This window comes from Xenopus laevis, chromosome 8S (assembly GCF_017654675.1).
Source record: "Xenopus laevis strain J_2021 chromosome 8S, Xenopus_laevis_v10.1, whole genome shotgun sequence".
Taxonomy (NCBI): Eukaryota; Metazoa; Chordata; class Amphibia; order Anura; family Pipidae; genus Xenopus; species Xenopus laevis.
Window position 1 is genome coordinate 87,228,966 of NC_054386.1, and position 27,784 is coordinate 87,256,749.

General features: G+C 40.1%; 2 protein-coding genes across 4 annotated transcripts in view; both read left to right on the forward strand.

Annotated features, from left to right (window-relative positions):
- Positions 1 to 11,465, forward strand: part of supt5h.S (SPT5 homolog, DSIF elongation factor subunit S homeolog) — a 39,774-nt gene extending 28,309 nt beyond the window's left edge. For both annotated transcript variants that reach the window (XM_041574314.1, NM_001095623.1), the window contains 12 exon segments: positions 2,631 to 2,777; positions 2,876 to 3,001; positions 3,076 to 3,160; positions 3,604 to 3,711; positions 3,843 to 3,945; positions 4,188 to 4,315; positions 5,867 to 5,972; positions 6,053 to 6,211; positions 8,625 to 8,793; positions 8,868 to 9,071; positions 10,130 to 10,225; positions 11,043 to 11,465. In XM_041574314.1, coding sequence (XP_041430248.1) covers positions 2,631 to 2,777; positions 2,876 to 3,001; positions 3,076 to 3,160; positions 3,604 to 3,711; positions 3,843 to 3,945; positions 4,188 to 4,315; positions 5,867 to 5,972; positions 6,053 to 6,211; positions 8,625 to 8,793; positions 8,868 to 9,071; positions 10,130 to 10,225; positions 11,043 to 11,183 — 1,572 coding nt within the window. In that variant the 3' untranslated portion in view covers positions 11,184 to 11,465.
- Positions 11,466 to 20,981: 9,516 nt separating this feature from the next.
- LOC108700680 (interferon lambda-3) lies at positions 20,982 to 24,098 on the forward strand. 2 transcript variants are annotated; one of them, XM_018233852.2, is made up of 5 exons: positions 20,982 to 21,826; positions 22,135 to 22,212; positions 22,431 to 22,574; positions 22,788 to 22,868; positions 23,604 to 24,098. In XM_018233852.2, the coding sequence occupies exons 1-5, from the start codon at positions 21,680 to 21,682 to the stop codon at positions 23,691 to 23,693; spliced, it is 540 nt and encodes a 179-aa protein (XP_018089341.1). In that variant the 5' UTR covers positions 20,982 to 21,679; the 3' UTR covers positions 23,694 to 24,098. The 2 variants fall into 2 exon arrangements, with proteins under 2 accessions (XP_018089341.1, XP_018089340.1); XM_018233851.2 differs by lacking the exons at positions 22,788 to 22,868; positions 23,604 to 24,098 and having other exon boundaries at positions 22,431 to 22,773.
- Positions 24,099 to 27,784: the final 3,686 nt, after the last annotated feature.

Here is a 27,784-nt window from a genome sequence, read left to right on the forward strand (position 1 = left end):
GTCGGTGGCCACTGCTCTAATCCGCACCAGGGGGATCTCCATAACTCCTTATCTGGACGATCTCCTGATCAAGGCACCTTAATTTGCAGTGGCCCAGCAGGCGTTGCACTTCACCATGGTTCGATTACAGGAGTTTGGTTGGTTCATCAACCTGGACAAGTCCTCGTTAACCCCAAGCCAATCCATGGTCTTCCTCTGGATGCAGTTCAACACCCAGACACAAACTCTCCCAGTGACAAGGTCCAGCATTTACAGACCCTCGTGCGGTCTCTCCTCTCGAAGTCCCACACCGCGTGATTCCACATGAAGGTGTTGGGAGTCATGGTTTCGATGATAGAATCAGTTCCCTTCACCCAACGTCACCTCAGGGAGTTTCAGTGGAATATTCTTGCGGCCTGGAGGCACAAATCCCTTCTCCTGGAATTTCGTTTATCCCGCAGGACTCGAGTCTCTCTTCTCTGGTTGATGCAAACCAGTCACCTGACCAGGGGCAGACCCCTAGGGCATCCACAATGGTGACTGCTCACCACAGATGCAAGCCTCTCCGGTTGGGGAGCAGTGCAGAGGGTCGGTCAGCGCAGGGTCGCTGGTCTCTATCGGAACAATGTCTTCACATCAACCTTCTTGAGATACAGGCAATCCGACTCGCCTGTCAGCCATCTTCATTCCAGGTCTCTTAAACTGGGAAGCAGATTTCTCAGCAGACATCCCTAGATCCCTGCGAGTGGCCTGTAAAGGACAACATCTTCCTCAAGATCACTCAAAGATGGGGGACGCCAGAGGTCGATCACAATCGTAAAGTTCCTCTCTTCTTTGCAAGGTCCAGGGACCCTCTGGCGGCAGACGCCCTCACCTCTCCCTGGGACTTCCATCTTGCGTTCATTCCAAGAAAGATCAAGAAACTTCAGAGAGAACTCATACTCTCATCCTCATAGCTCCAACATGGCCCTGTAGATCCTGGGTCTAGGATCTAGTACATCTCTCACTAGAGGAACCTTGGCCTCTCATCCTGGACCTTCTCTCTCAGGGTCCAATCCTTCACCACTGTCCTGCCACCCTCAATTTGATGGCGTGGCTACTGAAACTGCGATTCTAAGACGGAAGGGGTTCTCTGACACTCTCATTCTACCATGCGTGCAGCCCACAAACCGGTCTCCGCCAAGACGTACCATTGGGTCTGGTTCACTTACCATTGGTGGTGCCAATGTAATGGTTTCAATTCACTGAAGTTTTCCACTCCACTCCTTCTGGCCTTATACAGGAGGGACTGTCCTTGCACATGTCCCTCGGATCACTGAAATCTCAGTTTTCGGCACTTCCATCCTGTTCCAAAGACCTCTCGCCTTGTTCCCAGATGTTAGGATTTTTCTTCAGGGAATGGCCCACATAAAGCGCCCGGTACTTTCACCGGTGCCAAATTGGGACTTAACCCTAGTCCTACGTGCCCTGCAACACGCTCCCCTTGAACCCCTGTATTCTATTCCACTTCAGTGGCTCACATGGAAAACAGTTTTTTCTGCTGGCTATTGCCTCAGAGAGAGAGAAAGCTGGCTATTGCCACGGAGAGTATCTGAGATCTCTGCCCAATCCTGTAGGTCTCCTCTGTTGACCTTCCGGAACAACAGGGCAGTACTTCATACTTCTCCCTCTTTTCTTCCCAAGGTGGTTTCCACTTTCCACCTCAACCAGGAAATTACGATTCCTACCTTCTGCCCATCCCTTTCCAATGCTAAGGAAGCAGCACTGCACACCCTCGACCCCGTTAGGGCCCTCAAGTTTTACCTGCACCGGGTTGAGGACATCCGTCTATCGGACTCCTTGTCCTTAGACCACCTTATCCTGATGGATAAAGCAGGCCATCCAGAGATCCTATTCATCACAGGGTCAGGTTCCCCCAGATCAATCAGGGCACATTCCACCAGAGGGCTTTTCGAAAATAAGCCTCAGCGGAACAAGGCTGCAACGTGGACTTCGATCCATACTTTTGCCACATTTTACCAGTTTGGCACCTTGTGGCATCTGACACCCACTATGGCAGGAAGGTACTTCAGGCTGCAGTGGCTGGTTCCACATAGGCCTCTACTTCCCGCCCTAGATTCAGGGGACAGCTTTGGTACGTCCCCACTGTCCCTGTGTCCCCCAAGCAGATCTAGAGAAAAGGAGATTTTGTGTACTCACCGTTAAATCTCTTTCTCTTCAGTCGCTTGGGGGACACAGGGCTTCCCTCCCTGAATAGAGGCCTTCTCTTGACTTCAGACTGTTCTTCTTGTAATTAATTATCAGATTTTCTGTTGATTATTGATAACCTCCTGTTTCTCCTTTGGTACGAACTGAGTGTCTCTGCCTACAGAGGAGGGGTATAGCAGGAGGAGGAGGGGTCAAGTTTCTATTTTTTTATTGTGTCCTGCCTCCTAGTGGTTCCAGCTATACCCCACTGTCCCTGTGTCCCCCAAGCGACTGAAGAGAAAGAGATTTAACGGTGAGTACACAAAATCTCCTTTTCTCTCCCCCGTGATTGCCCTATTTTTGCCAATTCTGTGCTGGACCTTTCTTTTAACAGATGTCTCTGCACTTGCTGTGTCTTCTAAACCTCTTCTCTGCTGCTTACTTTTCTTTTTAATGTCTTGCAGGTCCTGAACATGCATGGTAAAGTGGTTACTGTTCGACACCAAGCTGTCAACAGGAAGAAGGACAATCGTTTTGCTGTGGCCCTTGACTCCGAAGATAATAATATTCATGTGAAGGATATTGTAAAAGTCATAGATGGTCCACATTCGGTAAGAGAATATTTTTAGTATTCCTACCCCAGCTTTCTTAATATCTTTGTCTATTGGATGTTTTTCCCTTTTTCTTACTTTCCTCGTGTTTTATTTAGGGTCGTGAGGGAGAAATCCGCCATCTGTTCCGGAATTATGCCTTTCTGCACTGTAAAAAACTGGTTGAGAATGGCGGCATGTTTGTGTGCAAAACGCGTTACCTAGTTCTAGCAGGAGGTTCCAAGGTAGATATTGGTTCAGCATTAGTTCAGTCCGCTGCTGTCATATAATTTTTAAAAACTGTAAATACCTTTTTCAGCCTCGAGATGTCACAAACTTCACAGTTGGAGGATTTGCTCCAATGAGCCCTCGGATCAGCAGTCCAATGCATCCCAGTGGTGGAGGTAATTATCTCAACTATGTGTAGGTAACTGCTTTGGTATGTGATAATCTACTGGCTTCTTATGGCCAATTATTCATTTGGATTTCTCAATTTTCGTGTATTTTTTATTTTTTTTAGTTTCTCTAACAGTTCAAGATTTATTAAGTATAAAAACTACAAAAAACTCTAATACACAACTTCTGCAAGTAAAAGTAGTTGATGTCCTATAGAAGTCAAATGAAAAGGTTTTCCCTAGCAATTATTCAAAAATGCAAATTGTTTGAGGTTTTACAAGTATTCATATTTTTAGCACATCGTTCAGAGAACTAGAGTTTAAGCATGGTTTCATGAAGCTCTAAAGCTGCTAAAATTCCACCTTTAATGAATGGGCTTCAATGTGTGTGTTAAATATATATCATCTTCTTGTATGCCCTTTGCATATTTATATTCTCTAATCCCCAAAAGGACCACGAGGTGGTGGAGGAGGCGGTGGAGCTGCTGGTAGAGGACGGGGCCGTAGAGACAATGATTTGATTGGTCAGACTGTAAGAATCTCACAAGGTCCCTATAAAGGTAACATCCAAGTACTTAGAATGCACAATGGCACAAAGGCTGCCTATATTCTGTGAGGTTTTCAGATCATCCTAGCATTTGTCTAACAGGATCAAATTTGTGTATGCCTCTTTATGCCTTTTTTTTCCCAGGATACATTGGGGTTGTAAAGGATGCTACCGAGTCAACAGCTAGAGTAGAACTTCATTCCACGTGCCAAACAATATCTGTTGACCGACAGCGCCTCACCACTGTGTCAGTAATTCTAATTATGTCTAGTACTTGGTCTGGTTGGGTATTGTACATGCATGTATTATTTCCTTTAAAAAGTCTTTATTTAATTTGGTCCCAAAAAGAGTCTAAAACTTGGTGTAAAAGTAGTTAGTAGTAGTACTAATGCCAGCTTACACTGTAAATTTTAGGTGTGATATTTAGAAAACCAAAAAACAAATGTGAAACAGTTTTATTAATAATCATTGCCTTCCCTTTCTTTGCAGTGGTGCTCGCCGTTCTGGAGGAATGACCTCTACACATGTTCGCACCCCAATATATGGCTCTCAGACTCCTATGTATGGTACAGGTTCCAGGACACCTATGTATGGATCGCAGACTCCGCTGCACGATGGTGGGTCTTTGGCTTCTTCTTTTCTGTCTGTACACATCCTGCTTATTTTTGTACTGTTACAAACAACATTTAGAGTAAATCACATTCATGTAAGCATGCGTCCCCTACATGCTCAGTCTTTTTTTTTTTTTTTTTTTTTTTTTTTATAATTCAATCCCAGAAACTCAACATCCTTTCTCATCTATCTTTATAATGTGTGCTCTCTGTTCAATCCTATTTTTGCTTCCACTCAGTGTATAGTTAAACGTTTCTTTTCATGTGGGCTTTTTAAGCTTTATAAAAAGAGCATTGTTTTATCTGCCTGATAAAAGAATGGAAAGGCTTTTGTAATGCCTACCAGTATTAGAACATTGTGCCTTACTTGGCTTTTTTTTACAGCTGCATCACATTTTACATTTTGCAATGCATCTCTTAAGTTTACTAATCCTGTGTCGGGTCAATACAAAGATGTGAGAGTGCGCCTGGGGTCTTTGTTAAAACTGTAACAGCACTCTGCTTGTTTTTATTTGGGGGTTTCAAGCAATTTGCAACAAACTTTAAAATTTTCACAGAGAAATCACAAGATGCTATTTATGCATAACATAAACAGTGGAAAAATACATCAAATTTGTGAATAAGATACACAGTGGAAAAATGTTTTGTTTTTTTTTGCTCAGAAAAGGTTTTTATTGGAAAGCAAATTAAATGGTAACAGTGTGTCAGACAAAGGTTAGAGACATCATGTCACGGAACAGGAAAAAAAGGCACAATCATAACATTTATCACATAGGCAGTAGTTACGTCAGCCTCCCACCACCCTCAGGACAAGAAACATGAAGACCACCAGGTAGTTGTGCCACAATAGGATTACTAAACTTGTGCCGGTTGTAGGGGTGGAGTGCAGTCCAAGCTACCAGTCCACAGCCGCCAAATCTGTATGTATTTAAGCAGTTGACCTTTCTTATCCAGGGCAGCTCTTTCAATTGCGGCCACATAGTTCATAGCTGCATGCCATTCCTGAATGGATGGTGGTTTGGGGTCCTTCCAATGCAAGTTTATCACTTTCTGTGCTTGAAATAAAGCCTTTTAGCACAAAAATCCTGGTGTATTTAACCAAGGAAGCGTCCAAGTCCAGATAGAACAGACAAGATCTTACACCGGCTGCACTCCACCCCGGAATGGCACCATCCAGCCAAGCTATCACCCTCTGCCAGTACTGTTGAAGAGCCGTACATGCCAGATCGTGTGTACCAGGGTGGCCACCTCCTTCTCACATCTAACACATATTGGTGATGGCACCGCCTTCATAACAAACAGCCTGTGTTTAGTAAAATATGCCCTGTGGATGAAGTACAGTTGTACTAATCTATGTCTCTGCGACAGAGTGGAAAAATGGTTATTAATTCAAAATTCATCAAACATCCCACAATGTGTCGAAAATGAAAAGTTTTCCATCAACCAAGTAGTAGCTTCTGGAGGAGTCATACCAATATGGGTTTTAACTTCTCTTTAAAAATCTTTCCTTTACTGCTATTTTTCTGTAGCCGCATTGCTGATGTTTTTGATTTGCAGGAAGCCGCACACCCCACTATGGATCTCAAACCCCTCTGCACGATGGGAGCAGAACCCCAGCTCAGAGTGGTGCTTGGGACCCCAACAACCCCAACACGCCATCAAGGTAAGCACATGTTTCTTTTCTAGTCCATTATTAATATAATAAATTGTGCTTTCTTTACAATCTCATATTATCCCCCACAGGGCAGATGAAGAATATGATTATAGATATGATGATGAGCCTTCCCCGTCACCACAGGGGTATGGTGGAACACCCAACCCTCAGACTCCAGGGTATCCCGATGTTCCCTCCCCACAGGTCAATGCTCCGTATCACCCTCAGACACCTGGTACTCCTGCAATGTAAGTAACCTCCCAGGGCAACGATCTCATTCTCCATGTATTTGTCCTGCACAATACCTTCACCCTCATCTTTCTAGTGCCATTGTTCTCTCTCTCTCTCCGTCCCCTTCACCTGTCTGCACAGCTTCCATCTTCTGTTTTTTCATCCAGTCCTCCTTCAGCATGGTTTGTTTATTCAGCTTCATAAAAGGTTTTTAAGTACACAATGGCCCAAATAACCCCACATAGGCACATATACATGGTACAAGCAGCTGCTGTCTGGTAAACGCAACTGAAGCAAACAAATAAACACAAAATAAGTTTTTTATTAACAATTATTTTAATGTTTTTTATATTTAAGTGCTGTGGTTTGATTTTTAGAGTTTTATGTTTTCTGTCTTGGGTGCTAAGTAGCAAAGTTTGGTGTGTTATTGTGCTTACAGCAAGTTTGCCACAAACTTGTTTACTTTGCAGTTAGTTTTCCCTCATTTTGAGGTGGGTGTGGTTTGATCAGTTCACCTGAACAGACTGTATAAATAGATCTGGGACTCCAGTGTAGCTTGCTCTAGTGGAAATTTGCTCTTAAGTGTTTGCTCTTTAAGTGAGTGCTCTGTAAGTGGAGTTACAAACACAGGAGTCTTAAACTAAAGGAGGTTCAAACTAGGTCAAAAGTTTGTTCTAAACTCTATTTTTTTTTTAAATTCCTGTTTCTTGATCTGTAATGAGTGCTAGCAAGATTGCAGGTCTGACCCAGTGCATAGTCTGCCATATGTATGCAGATTTGCAGCAAGAGTTCCAAAATTCTTACTTCTGTAGTTGTGAGCAAATTGCCACTTTAGAGGCTCGTGTTTGAGCCCTAGAGCAACAAATTGCAACACTGCAGTCGATTGACAATCTTGAGAGGTGTCTCTTGCTCACTGAGCAGGACCTAGTGGTAGTTTGGGGAAAGGAGAACAACTGTAGGATGATGAGGCAGTCAACTGGGTGACAGTAAGAAAATCAAATGAGGGCAAAATGAAAAGGGAGGTTGCCCAGGGTTTATGCATCCCAACAGATTTGCTAGATTGAAGAAGATGTGAATGTAAACTGTATTGGCAATTCTAGATGGGGCTGATCTCGCTTTCAGCCGGGAGACCATTTTTTCTAGTAATGGTGGAGAGGAGACCAGAGCCACAGATTGGGGTTGTGTGTGTATATATATATATATATATATATATATATATATCTATATATATATTTTACCGGCTCTGAATACAGTGTTACAATTATGTTGTACAGTTGGGGGTTGCTATATTCATTTGCCACATATGTATCAGGTGTGACCATCTCTTATATGTGTGTTATGGTGATGTGCGGGTCGAGAATTTCTCGACCCGACCCTAACCAGCTATTTATAGACCCGCGCCCGCCCCGCAGTGACGTCACAAAAGGGGCGGAGCAGGCGGAAGTCTATAAATTCCGGCGCCGGCAGTACTAGGTCGCGGGCGGGGAGAGCAGGAGAAGAGCTCGATCCGCCCGCGACCTGCGCATTTCGTCCAGGGGTCGGCCCGAACATCACTAGTGTTACATATACAAAGCACTGTTTTGACAGTTATTAGTCTGCCTCTATGTGAAAATAACAGGCTGTGATGACGTTTAGATCGGTGGAGGTTTCATCGGACATTAACCTCTTCCTGTATAACGATGCGAATTACATTATGATTTTACATTGTCAGTTGTATGTATAACCACAAGACATGTTTTTAGTGCACTTTATTTTTCACTTGTTTTTTGTTTTGTTTTGTATTACACGGTGAGTTATTTACTACACCGGATGGTGTCACTTTCATCTTTTCCCGGGGTTAAAAAGGTCACTTTGTGTTTGTGCATTTACTTTGATAAAGATCAGTTTGCTGGTCGAAACATCAGGTCTTACCTCATTTCATTAAAACCCTTTAATTGACTTCCAAGCCCTTCGAGTGCAGACCCTTTCTCCCATGTTACATTTTTGTTTTTGGTTGCTGCACCCAGGCACCGTTGAATTTCCCTAGACATGAGTGCTGGTATTCCCTTTTGGAAAAAAAAAAAAAATATATATATATATATATATATATATATATATATATATATATATATATATATACTATAACAAACAAGGGAAAGTTGTGCTCACCACTATTTTTTAAAAAATATATATATATATATCTATATATATATCTATATATATATATATATATATATCTATATATATATATCTATATCTATATATATATATATATATATATCTATATATATATATCTATATATATATATCTATATATATATATATCTATATATATATCAAAAGCCCACACAACAAAAAGCCATTATTTATTGTATACTGTTTATTTGCTCTCTTTCTAGCCTAAATATTAAGTCCTCTGCTTGAAAATCTTGAATTTTTTTTCCTTTCTAGGTATAATACAGACCAGTTCTCACCATATGCTGCACCCTCCCCTCAAGGATCTTACCAGCCCAGCCCTAGTCCACAGAGTTATCACCAAGTGGCCCCAAGTCCTGTGGGCTACCAAAACACCCACTCACCAGCCAGCTACCATCCAACACCGTCACCAATGGCATACCAGGTAATGAATCCTTACAATCTGCTTTTGCTTCGGAATGTTTGCATCCGTGTAATGTTGGTTTATTTTGCTTCCAGGCAAGTCCTAGCCCAAGCCCAATGGGTTATAGTCCAATGACACCTGGTGCTCCCTCACCAGGGGGATACAACCCTCATACCCCTGGCTCATCCATAGAGCAGATTTCCAGTGACTGGGTGACCACAGACATTCAAGTAAAAGTCAGAGACACTTTCCAGGATAGCCAGGTGATAGGCCAGACTGGGATTGTTCGCAGTGTAACGGTAGGTACATTTTTGTCAATAACCTTAGTTCATTTATGTTTATGTATTTAAGACATCCATTTGTTGCCGGATTCATGCAAGAAGTAGATGTTATTTTGTTTCCGATGGCTATTTCTGCATGTAATGGATTGCTTTATTTCAATGTCAACAACTTTCTCCCAATGCCTGAATGAACTTCTCTTAAATTCCTGCACACTTCTGTGAGTTTGTGGATTTGTCTGATACTGGCTGCATTGTAAAATGCATAATTGCAGCATCCAGTTGGCTTTCCCCAATTGACACTTGTGACCTGTGATTCACATACTACTCTGATAGCGAATAGCAATTAATTTCTTTACTTCAAGTAGCTTTCTTCAATTCCTATAAATTCCTATAAAAAAAAACTATAATGAAAGTAATAGCAATCATTGTAATGTTTAAAGTAGAAGGAAACCCTGTAGTGGACTCTATTGGTGGACCATAGTGAAATATTAGAGGCTTACCGTATATACTCGAGTATAAGCCGAGGTACCTAATTTTACCTTATTGACTCGAGTATAAGCCTAGGGTGAGAAATGCAGCAGCTTCTAGTAAGTTTCAATCAAAAAATTGAGGGTTTCTGCCCCCATTGGAGGTGCCGGCGTCAAGTTTTTGGACGCCGACGACCATTCTCGGATGCCAGCGACTATTCTTGGAAACTATTCTTGGATGCCAGCGACTATTCTTAGACGCCGGCGACAGTTTTTGTGCTTGACCCGAGTATAAGCCGAGTTTTTCAGCATATTTTGGGGGCTGAAAAAACTCGGCTTATACTCGAGTATATACGGTATCCAAAAAGTAGACTTGTGAACCAGTGTTCTGACACTGACTCTTGAATTCCCAGCAATTTCTTTAGCAAACTGCAGTTCTTTCACTCTGCAATTTCTTATGTCTCGAGTGATTCCTTGCAGTGCATGGAGGCTTTATGCAATCTATGCGTCACAGCTTAGTGATCTCTACCTCAAAAGTGGATATAAAAGTCTTGTTTTGATCTCTGTTTCGGATGGTCAAGAAATGCTCTGATAACTTCTTTCTTTCAGGGTGGTCTCTGCTCTGTGCTCCTGCAAGACAGCGAAAAAGTAATAAGTATCTCTGGTGATCACTTGGAGCCAGTCACCCCTACTAAGAACAGCAGGGTAAGTAAAATGTACTTGCTCCTGTCAAGTTTCACCTTTTTACTTTTAGCTAATGGATTCACACATTGGATTTAATCTATATATCTATATGTACATTAATAAGACTGTACATTCTATATAACTTATTTGTTTAATATTATATATTATGTATGTTTATAGTTAAAGGATAAGTAAACCTTTAAAATAAGTGTAAAATTGATGAGGGTGCTTTTCTAATGTTCATTAATTATTTTGTTTTATTCCAAGATATTAAGGGATACATGTACTGTTAATATGAATTAATTTGGTGACAACAGCGCCACCTGCTGGCCATTTTCTGACCAGTCTGACCAGCAAGTAGTCAAGGAAGTTGTCAGGAGAAAGAAAGAGGCTGCTCTGATGTTCTGCTTAGGAAAGATGTGAGCAAGTTTCTATTTTTTTCCCTAAGCAGAAGAACATCAGAGCAGCCTTTTTCTTTCTCCTGACAACTTCCTTGACTACTTGCTGGTCAGAAACTGGCCAGCAGGTGGCGCTGTTGTCACCAAATTAATTCATATTAACAGTACATGTATCCCTTAATATCTTGGAATAAAACAAAATAATTAATGTACATTGCAAAATGTATTAGAAAAGCACCCTCATCAATTTTACACTTATTTTAAAGGTTTACTTATCCTTCAAAGGAGTATAGAGTCATACACAAATGCTTCATTATGTGGCCGTCTGAAGTCTTATTAGAATTTCCTCCTCACTGTAACCTTTGCGTGATCGTCTGTTTATGCGCTTCCCACATATATCGCTTGCTTCTTTTTTCACGTCTTTTTGATTCCCTGCACAGGTTAAAGTTATACTAGGAGAGGACCGTGAGGCTACAGGAGTCCTACTCAGTATAGATAATGAGGACGGTATCGTTCGAATGGATCTCGAAGAACAGCTGAAGATCCTTAACCTTCACTTTCTGGGGAAGTTGGAGTCCTGAGTGGGATGCTGTGCAACAGCAGAGTTACCACAACATTTAAATTAGCTAATTGGAATGCATTATCTGGCTTTGCATATAACTGGTTCATCAGTACATGGGATGCTTTGTGTTTCTTTTGGATTTTGTGCAGTAACCTAACATCAGTTGCTGCTTTACCAAACCAGACAGTACATTTTACATCACCTCTGAATGTGTAACTACACTATGCCGGCCATTCAAACCCTATTTTGTTACTACTCAAACTGCATTTACTTCTCTCGCAATAAAAGTGTTCTAGTACAATCTTGCTGCAGTTAGTGATATGTGATATTCTAGATCTGTAGAGTCAGTGGGTTTCATTTATCAACACTGGGCAAATTTGCCCATGGGCTGTTACCTATAGCAACCAATCAAATTGCTGCATTCATTGTTCTTCTTGCAGCTGACTTTAAAAAGCTAATCACTGATAGGTTGCTATAGGTAACAGCCCATGGGCAAATTTGCCCCGTGTTGATAAATGAGCGCCAGTAAGTCTGCACTTGCATACATTTATAGACCAAGCTCTTCAATATGTTTTTGTATCCGGCAGATCTATTAAGAGTATAAAAACTTCCCTAATGCTTTTCCTAGCTTCTTTGAATGTGATTCTGCTTCAACCTAAAAAGGTAGTTCACCTTTAAATAGGGATGCACCGAATCCACTATTTTGGATTAGGTCGAACCCCCGAATCCTTTGCGAAAGATTTGGCCGAATACCAATCCGAATTCTAATTTGCATATGCAAAATAGGGGTGGGAAGGGGAAACCATTTTTTACTTCCTTGACAAAAAGTCACACAATTTCCCTCCCCACCCCTAATTTGCATATGCATGTTCGGCTGGGTAGAAGGATTCGGCCGAATCCTGCTGAAAAAGTGCATCTATGCCTTTAAATTTCCTTTTAGCTTGAGGTAGTCTGTAATATTTTGAGACAATTTGCATTTGGTCAGCATTTTTTCTCTGGTTTTTTTTTTTTTTTTCAGCTTTATGTTCAGCCACTCTCCAGTTTGGTATTTCAACAACTATCTGGTTGCTAGGGTCCAATTTACCATTTGCTTTCAATGAGAGTTGAATATGAATAGGAGAGGGTCTAAATACATAGATAGATTAGAAAGAAAAACTTTAAATAATATTGTAGCCTTGCAGAACAATAGTTGTTTGACTGCTGGGGTCAGTGACCCCATTTGAAAATTGGAAAGAGGCAGAAGAGGACGGCAATAATTCAGTACAATAAAAAAAAAAAAAGCCCATTTTTACGTTTTTCATTGCACCAGATAAAAATGGTATAAATTCCAGGAAAATGTAAAATTAGAGAAATGAAAGGAGCAAATCAAAGGTTGAGATGAAGAGGGCATTCTAAAATGTAACCTTTAAAGGACAAGGAAAGTCTAAAATAGAAGAAGGCTAGAAATGCTGTATTTTGTATACTAAACATGAACTTACTGCACCACAAGCCTAATCAAACAAATGATTTATGCTTTCAAAGTTGGCAACAGGGGGTCACCATCTTGTAACTTTGTTAAACATCTTTGCAAGACTAAGACTGTGCACATGCTCAGTGGGGTCTGGGCTGCTTAGGGATCGTCATAAACAAAGCTGCATGATTTCTGCATGGCTGGGAAGTAAGGCGGGGGCTCCCCCTGCTGTTCATAAGTATGATTGTTTCCCTGCTCAGCAGTTAGGGACCCTCTGACAATTCCTATCCACAGCAGTAAATGAAGGGAGAATTTCACTGCATACAGTCAGGTTTCTTATAAAAACGGTACACATTTTTTAATTAAAGTGTATTGGAGATAGGTTTCTTTTTCATTTAAGAAAGTAAAAATGGGATTTTATTTTTTTTTTTGCCTTTCCTTGTCCTTTAAAGTTTTAAGCTATATTGTCTACTTAGCATTGCACATAGCCAATCTATAGTTACCGTTATAGGAAGCAGCATATACTAATATCAAGCCAATATAATTACAAATTTGGTTAGAACCCAACAAAATTGTCATTAGTATTGAGCACAATTGTGCAGTAAATGGGTCCTTTAGGTGTTCAACTCTTGGGGGGGGGGGGGATCTTACTGTGTAGTCATTTAGTGGATTGTGTTAGTCACAGATGTGTTCTTTTCATTGTTTCCTTTTACTCTGGACTTTCGCTGTGTAGTATTTATATGGTGCAGTCAATAAACCAGTGAAATGGCACTGTGGGGTTATTATTTTTTTGTTTTGTTTTTTTTTTTATCTCCAGATTGTGGCCGCAAGGTTACATGCTGCATTCCTTTCAAAATTGCTGTCTGAAATCCTATCCAAAGTATTAAATGTAAAACGCATTTCCTTATATATTTCTGGGTGTGACTGTTCGCATCAGTGTTCGAGGCTTCTAGATGGACTACTGATAAAATACCATTTTTTTTTTTTTAATCAATTAACAGTGTCTGATTTTATACATGGCAAGTTGTACTTGGTCTATTTCTGTGCTTGGTTTCTTCTTTTTTTGACACAGGGAGAACTCTAAGGTATCATTGAAATATGACGTTTTTATTCAGAATAATGTGTAGTGTTTGATTAAGGCGTATGTTCAAGGGAAACCTAGACTTCTACTTTTGCACAGTTATAGTCTTATGACAGCAGTGTAACTGTATATGACTGCAGCCCTTTCATGCTTTATGGCTGACAGTCCAGCTATAGCAAAGTATTCCTTCACAAAAAGTAAATCTAGTTGCACTAAAGTTAATGAATCAGCAGAATGATACCACCTCTTATCCCACTGTACTGTGACCGTATATCCTAGGATTTGGGTTACTCTCAGATATTAAAAGAAAGAAGAGACATATTCTGTGTGTTGTTTTGGTCACTGATGGTCACTTTTTGTGCCAACCATTCCACTACATGCAAGTCTACTTAAAGGGATACTGTCATGGCGAAACATCTGCACTGAAATCCATTTCTCAAAAGAGCAAACAGATTTTTTTTATATTCAATTTTGAAATCTGACATGGGGCTAGACATATTGTCCGTTTCCCAGCTGCCCCCAGTCATGTGACTTGTGCTCTGATAAACCTTAGTCACTCTTTACTGTTGTACTGCAAGTTGGAGTGAAATCATCCCCTCCCTTTTTCCCCCAGCAGCCTAACAACAGAACAATGGGAAGGTAATCAGATAGCAGCTCCCTAACGCAAGATAACAGCTGCCTGGTAGATCTAAAAACAACACTCAATAGTAAAAACCAAGTCCCACTCAGACTGATTCAGTTACATTAAGTAGGAGAAATAACAGCCTGCCAGAAAGTAATTCCATCCTAAAGTGCAGGCACAAGTCACATGAATGGGGCAGCTGGGAAACTGACAACATGTCTAGCCCCATGTCAAATCTCAAAATTGAATATAAAAAAAATCTATTTCTCTTTTGAGAAATGGATTTCAGTGCGGAATTCTGCTGGAGTTGCACTATTAACTGATGTGTTTTGAAAAAAAAAAAAAAACTTTTCCCATGACAGTATCCCTTTAAGGACATTTTAACCCCAATGTGTATGAAACTAACGGTAGATTCTCTTGTTTTTCTTTATTTGAAAGGGAAGTATTGTATCTTTGGAAAAGAGCTATTCTAAGATGCTAAAAAGTTACAGGAATTGTTCAGTGTAAAAATAAAATCTGGGTAAATAGATAGGCTGTGCAAAATAAAAAATGTTTCTAATATAGTTAATTAACCAAAAATGTAATGTATAAAGACTGGAGTGATTTGATGTATAACATGTCAGCCTGACCACTACTTCCTGCTTTTCAGCTCTCTTGGTTTACACTGACTGGTTACCCTGGTTACCAGGCAGTAACCAATCAGAGACTTGAGGGGGGGCAACATGGGTCATATCTGTTGCTTTTGAATCTGAGCTGAATGCGGAGGGTCAATTACAAACTCACTGAACAGAAATGTACCATGTGGCCCCCCTTCAAGTCGCTGACTAACTCAGAGTTATAGAGCTGAAAAGCAGGAAGTTGAATTCTGGCTGTTTTATTAGACATTCTGTCACTCCAGCCTTTATATATTACATTTTTGGCTCACTATATTAGAAACATTTTTTATTTTGCACAGACTATCTATTTACCCAGTTTTTATTTTCACATTGAACTATTCCTTTAAGGAGCCATTTATAGAGATTAATTCTCTGTGAAAAAGTGTCACCTGCAAGTGTCACCTTATATGGTAAAAATGCCCTGACCAAATACTGCCTTCACAAGGGGTTTCAACCCAAAAAGCCTGACCATTCCATTGATCTAATGGGGTTTATTTTCTGTATTTAAATAGTTTAAGAACTTGTACTATAATTTTGTTCTGACTGCCAGAACAGGTTAAGTTAAAGGGATACTGTCATGGGAAAAAAAAATTATTTTAAAACGAATCGGTTAATAGTGCTGCTCCAGCAGAATTCTGTGCTGAAATCCATTTCTCAAAAGAGCAAACAGATTTTTTTTTATATTCAATTTTGAAATCTGACATGGGGCTAGACATTTTGTCAATTTCCCACCTGCCCCAAGTCATGTGACTTGTGCTCTGATAAACTTCAGTCACTCTTTACTGCTGTACTGCAAGTTGGAGTGATATCACCCCCTCCCTTCCCCCCCCAGCAGCCAAACAAAAGAACAATGGTAAGGTAACCAGATAGCAGCTCCCTAACACAAGATAACAGCTGCCTGGTAGATCTAAAAACAACACTCAATAGTAAAAACCCATGTCCCACTGAGACACATTCAGTTACATTGAGAAGGAAAAACAGCAGCCTGCCAGAAAGCATTTCTCTCCTAAAGTGCAGACACAAGTCACATGACTTGGGGCACCTGGGAAATTGACAAAATGTCAAGCCCCATGTCAGATTTCAAAATTGAATATAAAAAAATCTGTTTACTCTTTTGAGAAATGGATTTCAGTGCAGAATTCTGCTGGAGTAGCACTATTAACTGATGCGTTTTGAAAAAAAACACGTTTTCTGATGACAGGATCCCTTTAAGTCTTTGTATACCCTTTATCCTGGAATGTATATAATCGTAGCTACATGAAAAGAACTGTTAATGCTGCTTCTGCCACCGTGGAGCATTCACTTGTTGCTGATTAACCCATCTTCAGAGGAAGGGGCTGACAGACATTGTTTTTGTGATCCATTTTCATTTGATTTTCAGGGCTTTGGCCTTTTTCCTGGTTTTCTTTCAATTTTCTGCAGTCAGAGAGATTGACGTTCTTCTCTCCCTTTATGTTCTATCTAGAAAGTTGCATATAATCCTATGTTCTACTTCCAAACAAATTTTAACCAGTAATAAACCCATCGATAGCCCTCTGTGCTATAACCAGTATACAGTACCTTTTAATCATGTTAATGCCGCTGGACTAGTGAAGGTAATGGATAGTTAAAGATTTTAATTGAATTAATATGGCAGTTTACAAATCTGTGTCTAGAGTCTCCCATGACGGCTTATTTAAAGGGGTTGTTCACCTTTGAGATAACTTTTCGTATGATGTAGAGAGGGATATTCTGAGACAATTTGCACTTGGTTTTCATTTTTTATTATTGAAGTTTTGAGTTATTTAGCTTTTTATTCAGCAGCTCTTCAATTTGCATCTTAAGCAATCTTGTAACGAGGGTCCAAATTCCCCTAGCAACAATGCATTGATTTGAATAAGAGACTGGAATATGAATAGGAGAGGCCTGAATAGAAGGATCAGTAATAAATAGGAACAATACATTTATAGCCTTACAGAGCATTTGTTTATTTTTTTTTAGAAGGAGTCAGCGACGCCTGTTTGAAAGCTGCAAAGAGTCAGAAGAAAAAGGCAAATAACTATAAAAAATAAACAATGAAAACCAATTTAAAAGTTGCTTGGAATTGCCCATTCTAAAACATAATAAAAGTTACTTTAAAGGTGAACCACCCCTTTAAGGCTGGTGTTATTGGAGCTTTTAATAATCGTAACTTTTGGCAAATTGGAAGTTTCTATTAGAGTCCTGCAGCGGGTCGGGTACCCGCAAAAACCTGCGGTACCTTTCTGGTCGCGGCTACTTTCAATGACGTCACATCCGGTTTACAATGACAGGACTTGATTCTTGATGGTCAGCGGGTCTGGGTTGCGGATAAAGTACTTGCGGGTAGGGTCGGGTAGCGGTTCCAAGCGGGTAAGAATGCGGGTCCGGGTTGCGGATACAGGTCCCAAAAAATTGACCCGCGCAGGACTAGTTTTTCTCCACTATTATGCTAAATGCTTCCTATCCCCTGGATGATATTTACAGATGATCATTAAAACTTAACTTTATTTTTCTCAGTGTAATAAAAAAAAAAAATTGGCCAAACTCCCAAACCCCCTTAATTTACCAATAAATATATTCGGAAAAGTCGGTGTGCGAAAAAAAAAACAGGTGACAATTCTAATCATGCGCCTTTATCGAATTGTCCCATTCGACAACTTAAATGCGCTTTAATGCCCTAGAGAAAGTGAAGAAAATGGAATATTAGGCAGTTCCAACAAATAGCAGCATCTCTATTCTTCTTTACAAATTCAAACATTCACTGTATCAACTGAAAAATATTTTAAGATGTTGCTTTCCTTTGAATCCCTGAACTAATATTTAGTTGTATAATCAGTGTTTCTGAGAACTGCTGCACATCTGTGTTACATGGAGTCCACCAACTTCTGGCACCTGTTACATTCCACTATTCTTCTGCATTTCTTGCTTTTGCCTCAGAAACAGCATTTTTTTATGCCACCCCACAAGTTTTCTATTGGATTAACATCCAGGGATTGGGCTGGTCACTCTGTCAATCTTGTTGGTCTGGAACTAAGATGTTGCTCATTTACTGGTGTGTTTGGGGTCGTTGTCTTGTTGAAACTCCCATTTCCATTTTTGGCATAAGGCAACATGATCTCTAAGTATTTTGATGTATTGAAACTGATCCATGATCCCTGGTATGTGATAAATAGGCCCAACACCATAGTATGAGAAACATCCCCATATCATGATTCTTGTGCCACCGGCTTCACTCTGTACTGTGACTTGAATTCAGTGTTTAGGGGTCGTCTGATAAATTGTCTGCGGTCCCTAGACCCAAAAAGAACAATCTTGCTTTCATCCGTCCACAAAATGTTGCGGCATTTCCCAGTCTGTTTTTTTTTTGGCAAATTGTAAACTCTCCAGCGCGTCTTTTTTCCAACAATGGGACTTTGCGGGGGGCTTCTTGCCGATAGCTTGGCTTTACATATTGTAACAGTATCACAGGTAACTTTACACCTTCTTTGATCTTCCTGGAGCTGATCATTAGTGGAGTCTTTGCCATTTTGGTTATTCTTCTATCCACTTGAATGGTAGTTTTCTGGTTTCCTCCACACAGGGCTGCTCCTGCCATGAGGCAAGGTGTGCGTATCGGGCGAGGGGGCGTCATCGGAGCTGCTGCTGCCCTTAGTTCGCCCCCTGCTTCCATGTCTTTCAGGTTTCGGTTTTAAAGCTTTTTGAGATCATTTTATCTGAGCAGCCTATCATTTTCTGCACTTCTTTATGTTTTCCTTGCTACCTTCCTTCCTTAAATAAGGGCCGTAACGGACACCTGTTTTTTCACAGAATGAATGACGTCCCTAATTGAACTCCACACTGCTATTATTTGGAACAAGCCTCAATTAATGATTCAATTACAAAGAATCAGCAGCATGCATGGTATGACTATGGGTTGGTTAGTTTTCTATTACTCAACTACACCTACTAGTAAATTATTTGCCATTTAGAAATATCTTTCCATATAATAAGAAGGAAAGGCCCTTGCATAATATGGGACTAAAACAGGCAAATCAACATTCATTTTCTTAAGACTATTTGCAGTTATTTGCATTATTTGTAATTTAACATTATAAGATATGGTGGATGAGAAGGAAAAGGCCTAAACAGAAAAATAAATAACAATAAAAATCTATCCTCATACTAAAAATTTCCAACGTGAATGTTGCCTTTAAAACAAAGCTAAAGTAACAAAATACAAAATCATGAATAAGGAAATCTTCATATTTGGACTCCTTGGCAAACATGCAATGGTTAGAATATCTCATTGATTATAAGCTGCATTTTGTTTCGGATGTATTTAAACAAACAAACTCATAAACATGTAAAAAATTAAGTTTATAAAGGGCTAACATACAAACAGAACTGCAAGTGTGGGCACTAAAATGGACACTAAATGATGTAAAAGGTACTTGCACCCATACATGCACTTCCAAATATTTTATAGACAAATACAAGAGTCCTCTGCACTCAACCCATTATCAATATATTTAAGACAGAGACATTTTGTGCATACTGCTACTGAAAAATGCCTTACCCTTTAAACAACACAGGGATTGTTTGTCCATATATTGCAATATATTTAAGCTGGCCAACTGCGTCAAAGTCATCCCATATCTGGCCAGTCCTATGCTCAATTTTCATCGGATTCATTAAGAATTCAATTGCTTCATTATACATTTTACAAAAGGACTTAGTTTTACCTGCAACTTACTAGCTGCTTTCAAAGTAAAACCCCCAAACTTGGCTGCCCTTTTATTGGCCACAAGTGGGATCATCTGACTGTAGCTGGGAAGGGTGGGAGCTACAACATGGAGCTGGTCACTGCTCCTGTATAAATTATAACAAACAAGTGAAAGTTGTGCTTACCACAAAATTGTAAAACCATTTTGGCAGGGGTGCAATGAGGCTGTGACCACAAAATGCAGAGCAGGCAATGGAATTCCAACAAAGATTTGTTCTAATTATACCCAGTCCTTACTGACATAATGACGCTGCCAATCCAATATATGAGCTAAGGAGAAGTATCCACTGATAGTGGGGATGACTTTGAGACAGCGGGACCAAACAATAACTCTTTTAGGACATCATCCATTTCGAAGGCCTCCTGCTGCTGCTAACTGGGAATCCATTATTCCCACTGGGACCCAGGAAACAGAAAAAGATTAAAAAAAGAAGGAAAATATCATGGGGGTAGATATGATGGATATAAATCAAACATTGCATTAAACTAGGGATGCACCAAATCCACTATTTTGGATTCGACCGAACCCCTAAATCCTTTGTGAAAAATTTGGCTGAATACCAAAACTGAACCCTAATTTGCATATGCAAATCAGTGAGGGGTAGGGAAAAAAGTGTCATTTTTTTTTTATACTTTTTTGTGACAAAAAGTCAAACGATTTTAAGGATTCAAATTTGGTTCGGCCAGACACAAGGATTCAGCCGAATCCTGCTGAAAATGGCCGAATACTGCTGAAAATGGCCGAATACTTAACCAAATCCTGGATTCGGTGCATCCCTACATTAAACAGGTCATGTGTGAAACCCTACTTCATGTTAATAAACCGTTTTCATAATGATATACTTTTTTAGTAGTATGTGCCGGTTCTGTCATTTGCTTCCATGCTTCTTCCTGTTAAAGTTAGCGCTTAATTGTTGGGGGTATAGTGTTTCAGTTTTGGGGGTATAGTTCTGGCCTTGTGCTCACATTTATATAGTGAATAAAGTACCCCCTCTTGTAAAATATAAGGATATTATAAGTTACTGAGGAGTTTCATGACCATATGAAAACACGAGGCCGAAGGCCGAGTGTTTTTATACAGGTCATGGAACTCCGAGGTTACTTCTAATATCCTCATATTTTACAACTGGGGGTACTTTATTAATTATAATACACTAATTTTAGTGAGTCATGTGACAGAAATTACATCACTACTCACCGTTTATAACTGATGACATCACTACTCACCGTTTATAAGGATATAATTTACAAGATATTCATGGCTTTTGTGTATTATATGTAAATAACATGGCAAGTTCTACTTCAATTTTGCACTTGCAGAAATTTGCCCTTTTGAAAGAGCAAGTAAACAGGATATTATACTATACAAGATTTTTCATTTGTTGGTGTTGCTGGCACTTCACTGGTAGTCAAATGTATATTAATACATTAACTGTGCCACTAGATGGCAGTAATAATCTCTGCAGGTGACAGGTGCGCCCTGGAGGCAGACAATGCCAGAGTGAGTAACTGGAGGAATTCCCTACCTATAAACACGTCATCTCCTCACCTGCTAAGTAAGGAAAGTGAAAGATCCCTGTTAGTTCCCAGCATTGCTTTTGTAGCCAGACGTACAGAAACATATCCTGCCTTTGCACAAATGCATTTTCTCTTCATTTGGGGCTCCGGGTATAAAAAGATGATGGAAAGAACTGGGAGAAACTGCAGCCCGGAAACACAGAGGAACCATCTAAGAGACCAGGTAAGGGAGCCACATATGTAATGGGGAGACTGTGTGTTGTGTGGTGGATGCTGTGCAACTATAAATGTGTGGTGGATGCTGTGCAACTATAAATGTGTGGCATTTGCTGTTCATGAAAATGGCTTGGGTGTTTGTGTATAGGCTACATGAGATCTGAGCACACTCACTAACATTGCACTCACTGATCTCTCACATGTCAAGCCATGGAAATTCCTATCAGACTGGCCGCCATGATGGTCCTGCTGGTGACAGTGACAGCACATCCACACAGAAGGCACTGCCACACGTCCAGATACAGATCCCTGTCCCCCAGTGATATAAGGGCAGTCAGACTTCTGCACAATGAGCATGTGAGTGTGATAAACCGATACAAGGGGGTTGTGGAAGTCTAATTTAATTCTTAGTAATGTGCTACAAATCTGGAAAGATATTGTAGGGAACATCACATTTTATGGGCAGACAGTTGGAGAGATAGATATAAACAGATCAATCCATTAAATACATCATGAGTGAGACCCCCCCTACTGTTGAATAAAATTCTGCATCATTTTGATATAGGAGATATCTAATTGCCACTCAGAGGTAATTTATACGGCTGATTATAACGGCCGCTGCCCATCTGTATATATAGGCCGTTTCATAATCTGTTTTTCTGTAGGAGAAAAGCTCCACAAACGATGGAATAAAATGTCAGAAGAGAATGTTTCGGCAGAAGCCGTCTGTATGTGAACTGAAGGTAAGGAAATCTAGTTTCTACACTGACACTATAGACCCATCTCTGTCTTTCTGATGAGTATAAATAAGGCACATTGCTTTCTACTTGTTGCTCTTTGGATCTCGACTGCAAGTACTGACAAGCATTTCCCTTGTACCTACCCATGATATTAAGCTGCTAATACCCAGTTATTGCTCTCTCCTGGTGTATCCCTAATATCTGCCATATCTGTTCCTCAGGCAAGTGACAGACTGATTCTGACTCTGGAGAGAGTGACCTTGGCTGTCGATGTTCTGACAAATATGTCTGAGTCTCCACTGAGTGAATTCATATCCCAGCCGCTTGAGTTTTTCCGTAGCCTGGAAGATGACCTGAAACACTGTGTAAGTCAAATGGCCAATATGATCGATAACCATCCCCATAGCCAATCGTTTTCTGTCCCCCAAACCTATCAAACAATGCTCTGTATTACACTTACATTATTATCTGCTAGGATCTGGGGCTTATGCATGGAGTGTTGTCTCTGCTCTACTGTCTCTTATAGGCATATCAACACTTTATTTTCTTAGAATGTTTCTTATAATTTTCTATTCCAGAGAAAGTCTCCATTGAACAGCGACCCCCCCTCCCAACAGTTGATGCCATGGCTGAACCATCTCAAGCATTTCAGAGAAAAGGTGAGGATACCATAGATCAGTGATCCCCAACCAGTAGCTCGTGAGCAACATGTTGCTCTCCATCCCCTTGGATGTTGCTCCCAGTGGCCTCAAAGCAGGTGCTTATTTTTGAATTCTAGGCTTGGAGGCAAGTTTTGGTTGTATAAAAAGCAGGTGCACAGCCAAACAGAGCCTCAATATAGGTTGACAATCCACATAGGGTCTACTAAATGGCCAATCACAGCCCTTATTTGGCTCCCCATTTCTTGCTTGTGTTGCTTCCCAACTCCTTTTACTTCTGAATGTTGCTCATGGGTTCTAAAGGTTGGGGATCCCTGCACTAGAGGATTAGTGGTGAGGAGGGGAGCAGACAGGTAGAGGTTCCCACGCTGTATCTAGGTGACAGTATAGACAACTATGGTTTCTGTATAGGTGCCATTTGCAGTGAAGCTGGATATATATTACAACATGTCAACTCTCTGGACATCAAAAAACATGCAAAAATGATCAAAGTGAGTTGATGATATCCAAAGTAAAGGGTTGTTGGTGATCTGTACAGCTGATGAGCAATTTAATGTTCTCCTTCCAATTAAGTTGCTCTATGCCAACAACTCCACTGTGTCAGTAAATCAAAATAGTAAAGGAAGGAGAACTCCAGCAGAATCTGGTTCTGGTAACACAGTTGAGTTGATGATATTAGGAATCAGTTGCAATTCAGTCAGATTTCTGGACTAATATTTGCTCCTCTCTCTGTAGGTTTCCTCTCAGTGTGTCCAGGATGCCGTGTTACTCAGCCTAATCCAGCTCCTAATTGAAGATGTAATGTGTTGGGCTAATAAAGAATAATGCCCTGCTTTCTCCAGGAGCAAAGTCAGTAGAAACCGTGTGGAGACCTTATCCCACAAGCTTCCCCTGCTCCACAAGTCTACATGTACATATCAGAACTCATACACAGGAGGCACCGCATCATTTACTCCTGACTCCCACAGAGTATGGGCAGTGCCCAGCTTCTTACTCCTCTACCTGCACTGATTGTGGCAACTGGATTGTACCAACTTGCACTTATTAAATCAGAGGCTGTTTATTTCTCTATATTTAATATAAATTAGAAGATACCAACTATAATCTTATTTAATCTTATTTATATGTATTTATATGAACGTACTGAATATTGTGTGAACAAAATATTAATTTAATTCATAAATATATTGTATTCTAACTCCCAGGAGGAGATATTGCTTTTAATATTATTTATTTGGGGGTTTTGGATATATATAACTGTGAGTATTTATTATGTTATTTAGCCAGAATAAAATGACATTTTTACAGTAATAGTGACTCTTTGTGCAATATGTAACTACAAATCACACTAAACACAGTAGTATCTGACCATAGGCCGAAGGCTTCTGGGTGCAACACAAGTGAAGGCCTGAAAAAAGGGAGGCATCCTGAGCAACTTCCAGAATTCTAGAGGCTCTTGCTCCAGTACCAGGAGAACTGGGAACCTACACATTCCTGTGTATTTACCCTGCCAGGGGGCAAAATTCATGAGTATACAGATATAAGGAAAATGTGGGAAAAGAATAACCACTAAGTGGGCCAAGAAATGCATGAATGTGTAAGGGAAAGTGGAGGATAAAAGCAAGCAGCCAAGGTTCAGGAATATATGGAAGGAACTTGAAATTTTATTCTCGGTAAACTGTCAAATCAGCTGCCTACACGATGATGCATAAAACACAGTAGGGATGTACCGAATCCACTATTTTGGATTCAGCTGAACCCTCGAATCCTCTGCAAAGGATTCGGCCGAATACCGATCCGAATTCTAATTTGCATATGCAGGGGAAGGGAAAAACATTTTTTACTTCCTTGTTTTGTGACAAAAAGTCACACGATTTCCCTCCAGACCCTAATTTGCATATGCAAATTAGGATTTAGTTCGGCCAAATCCTGCTGAAAAAGGCTGAATCCTGCTCGAATCCCAAACCGAATCCTGGATTCGGTGCATCCCTAGTTTGCAGAGACCAATCCACAAAGAAAATCACAAAGCACTATTTGTATTTTGCAGTCTTTAATAGGACTTTTTTATTTGCTACAAGTTTTTAAAGTTATATTTTTTCTTATCAATCAAAAAATTAGAAAATTAGAGAAATTTGCCAGATAAAATCGGCGCCAATATTAAAGCTACAGTTTCAACATTAAAGCAATTTTATTTTTTAAGCCTTTTAAAACAGCAGCATTTTTACAGACTCACTAAAAAAGTATGGAACAATTTTATTTTGAGGTTTTTAGTTTGTGGACGCAGTTTGAAAAAACAAATGTGGTAAATCAACCTTCCTGAATCTGTTTGCTCAATAGGTATAAAGTACTGATAGTCAGAACACTCGGAGAGCAAGACAAATATGTGTGACTGCACAATTCTACACAAGTAATAAAATTATAAAATTGAATCACAAATGATCATACTTTCAAAATATCCAAAACAAATTACAGTGTGTAGCTACAGTTAATAGCAGTCCTACATCACTAACCTGATCAATTACTGTTTTTGGTCTATATTATATTTCTACATGACAAATAATTTACTAGTAGGTGTAGTTGAGTAATAGAAAACCAACAGACCCAACAGTCATAACATGCTGCTGATTCTGTGTAATTGAATATTTTTTATTAACATGTGGGAACCATAGACACCAATGTTTTCTTTTTTTTAGTGTGGGGTGGGGGTGGACCTGTAGGTGGGGCTTGTGGTGGGCACAGCCCAGGGGGCCCAGGAAATTTTTTCGTATGGGGCCCTGAACGTAGATATGACAATGTGGGTGTGACCTTACTGTTAGGGCTGTCAGAAATGCATAAAACACATTTGGACAAATTTGAGGCAAGTGGAAGTTAATCTGCAGGTTAATAGGGAAGGCAAAAAGCCACTCCTTTAAATCAGAATTTTGTCTTTTCTAGAGCTGTTTGCTCTGCATGCTCCCAAAAGATTATCTTTGGCTGGTCCCTTTCCATCTCATCATATAAATGTCACAAAATAAATCTGCCACCTCTTCTTCTTCATCAAATTACAAATATGCACCCCTTTCTTTTACAAGTAAATGATAAAACGCTTACTAACTAGTCTGCAAGTGTTAGCTGGGGTGTCCGATTCCCACCGGTGCTGCTTCCTGTCTTACATTCTGCTGCTGGAATCCGTCTGCTCTTTCCTAAGAGGCAAACCATTCCCTGGTAAAATCATAGGTACTTTTTCAGCAAAGGATGGCTACTGTGTCATTTACCAGATGGCACTTAGGGGCAGATTTATTAAGAAAACCTTAAGCCTATGATGAAATGTTTGTAACATGAAACGCCTTAGGCTGTGGATACAATAAATCTTTTTACAGTGCTTCAACTATCTGGTGGAAGATTCCCTTAATTTCAGTGCCTGCTCTATTATATGTTTCAGTTTATCCAATCGTCGTGCTGAGGGCTCAGGGTGTTGCACCTGGGGGTCTTCCTTGATGTGCTGAGTAACAATATTACTCTTTGGAGACCCTAATTTATGTTTCATCAAGCAGATTTATTAAGGTTCAAATTGTAAATTCGAGTTTTCGGGTCGGTAATATTCATTCGGGTTTTAGACGATCAAGTTTTTACTTAAAGGGATACTGTCATGGGAAAAAATATTTTTTTCAAAATGAATCAGTTAATAGAGCTGCTCCAGCAGAATTCTGCACTGAAATCCATTTCTCAAAAGAGCAAACAGATTTTTTTATATTCAATTTTGAAATCTGACATGGGGCTAGACATATTGTCAATTTCCCAGCTGCCCCAAGCAGGGGAGATCCTGGCCCCTCCGCGCCTGAGGCAGCAGCAGTTGCTGCTGCCCCCCCTCCACCGGAAATTCGCTCTTAAAGTACCAGGAGCAGCATTTTTGCTGCCCCTGGTACCTAGTGGGGCGCTGCCGCTTGAGGCAACAGCCTCAACTCGCCTCATTGGCGAAGCACCCCTGGCCCCAAGTCATGTGACTTGTGCTCTGATAAACTTCAATCACTCTTTACTGCTGTACTGCAAGTTGGAGTGATATCACCCCCCTCCCTTTCCCCCCAGCAGCCAAACAAAAGAACAATGGGAAGGTAACCAGATAGCAGCTCCCTAACACAGGATAACAGCTGCCTGGTAGATCTAAGAACAACACTCAATAGTAAAAACCCTTGTCTCACTGAGACACATTCAGTTACATTGAGAAGGAAAAACAGCAGCCTGCCAGAAAGCATTTCTCTCCTAAAGTGCAGGCACAAGTCACATGACCAGGGGCAGCTGGGAAATTGACAAAATGTCTAGCCCCATGTCAGATTTCAAAATTGAATATAAAAAAATCTGTTTGCTCTTTTGAGAAATGGATTTCAGTGCAGAATTCTGCACTATTAACTGAATTATTTTGAAAAATTTTTTTTTCCCATGACAGTATCCCTTTAAATAAGATACTATTTGAGTTTCAAAGTCATTCAAGTTCATTCGAGGTAAAAACAAACTCTTTAACTCGACCTTTGATAAATCTGACCCTTTATCTCTGTAGATTTATACTTATTTACTAACTATTGGTTATTATAATGTTGTCCTTCCTACATGTATTTTTCCAAATTGTGCGACACCCCCTAATTACCATGTTTGTTTTACAAAATTTGGCAGGTTAAGAAAGTTTGAAAATATTTCTCCTTATCTAAACTGTGTTTTTGTGTCTCAAAATTGTTACAAAGTATCTTATTTGCAACTGTTAGCTGTTCTGGGCTCTCTGCTAAAAGCCAATTAAGTGAGAAACTTTGTTTCTTTTTCTGGCTGTTCAGTGCAGAGAAAAGAGGGACTTTCCAGTACAAATGAGGGACTGTGGGTTTAGCTGACAAAAGAGGGACTGTCCCTCCGAAAAAGGGACAGTTGGGAGGTATGGTATCCTAGTAGTG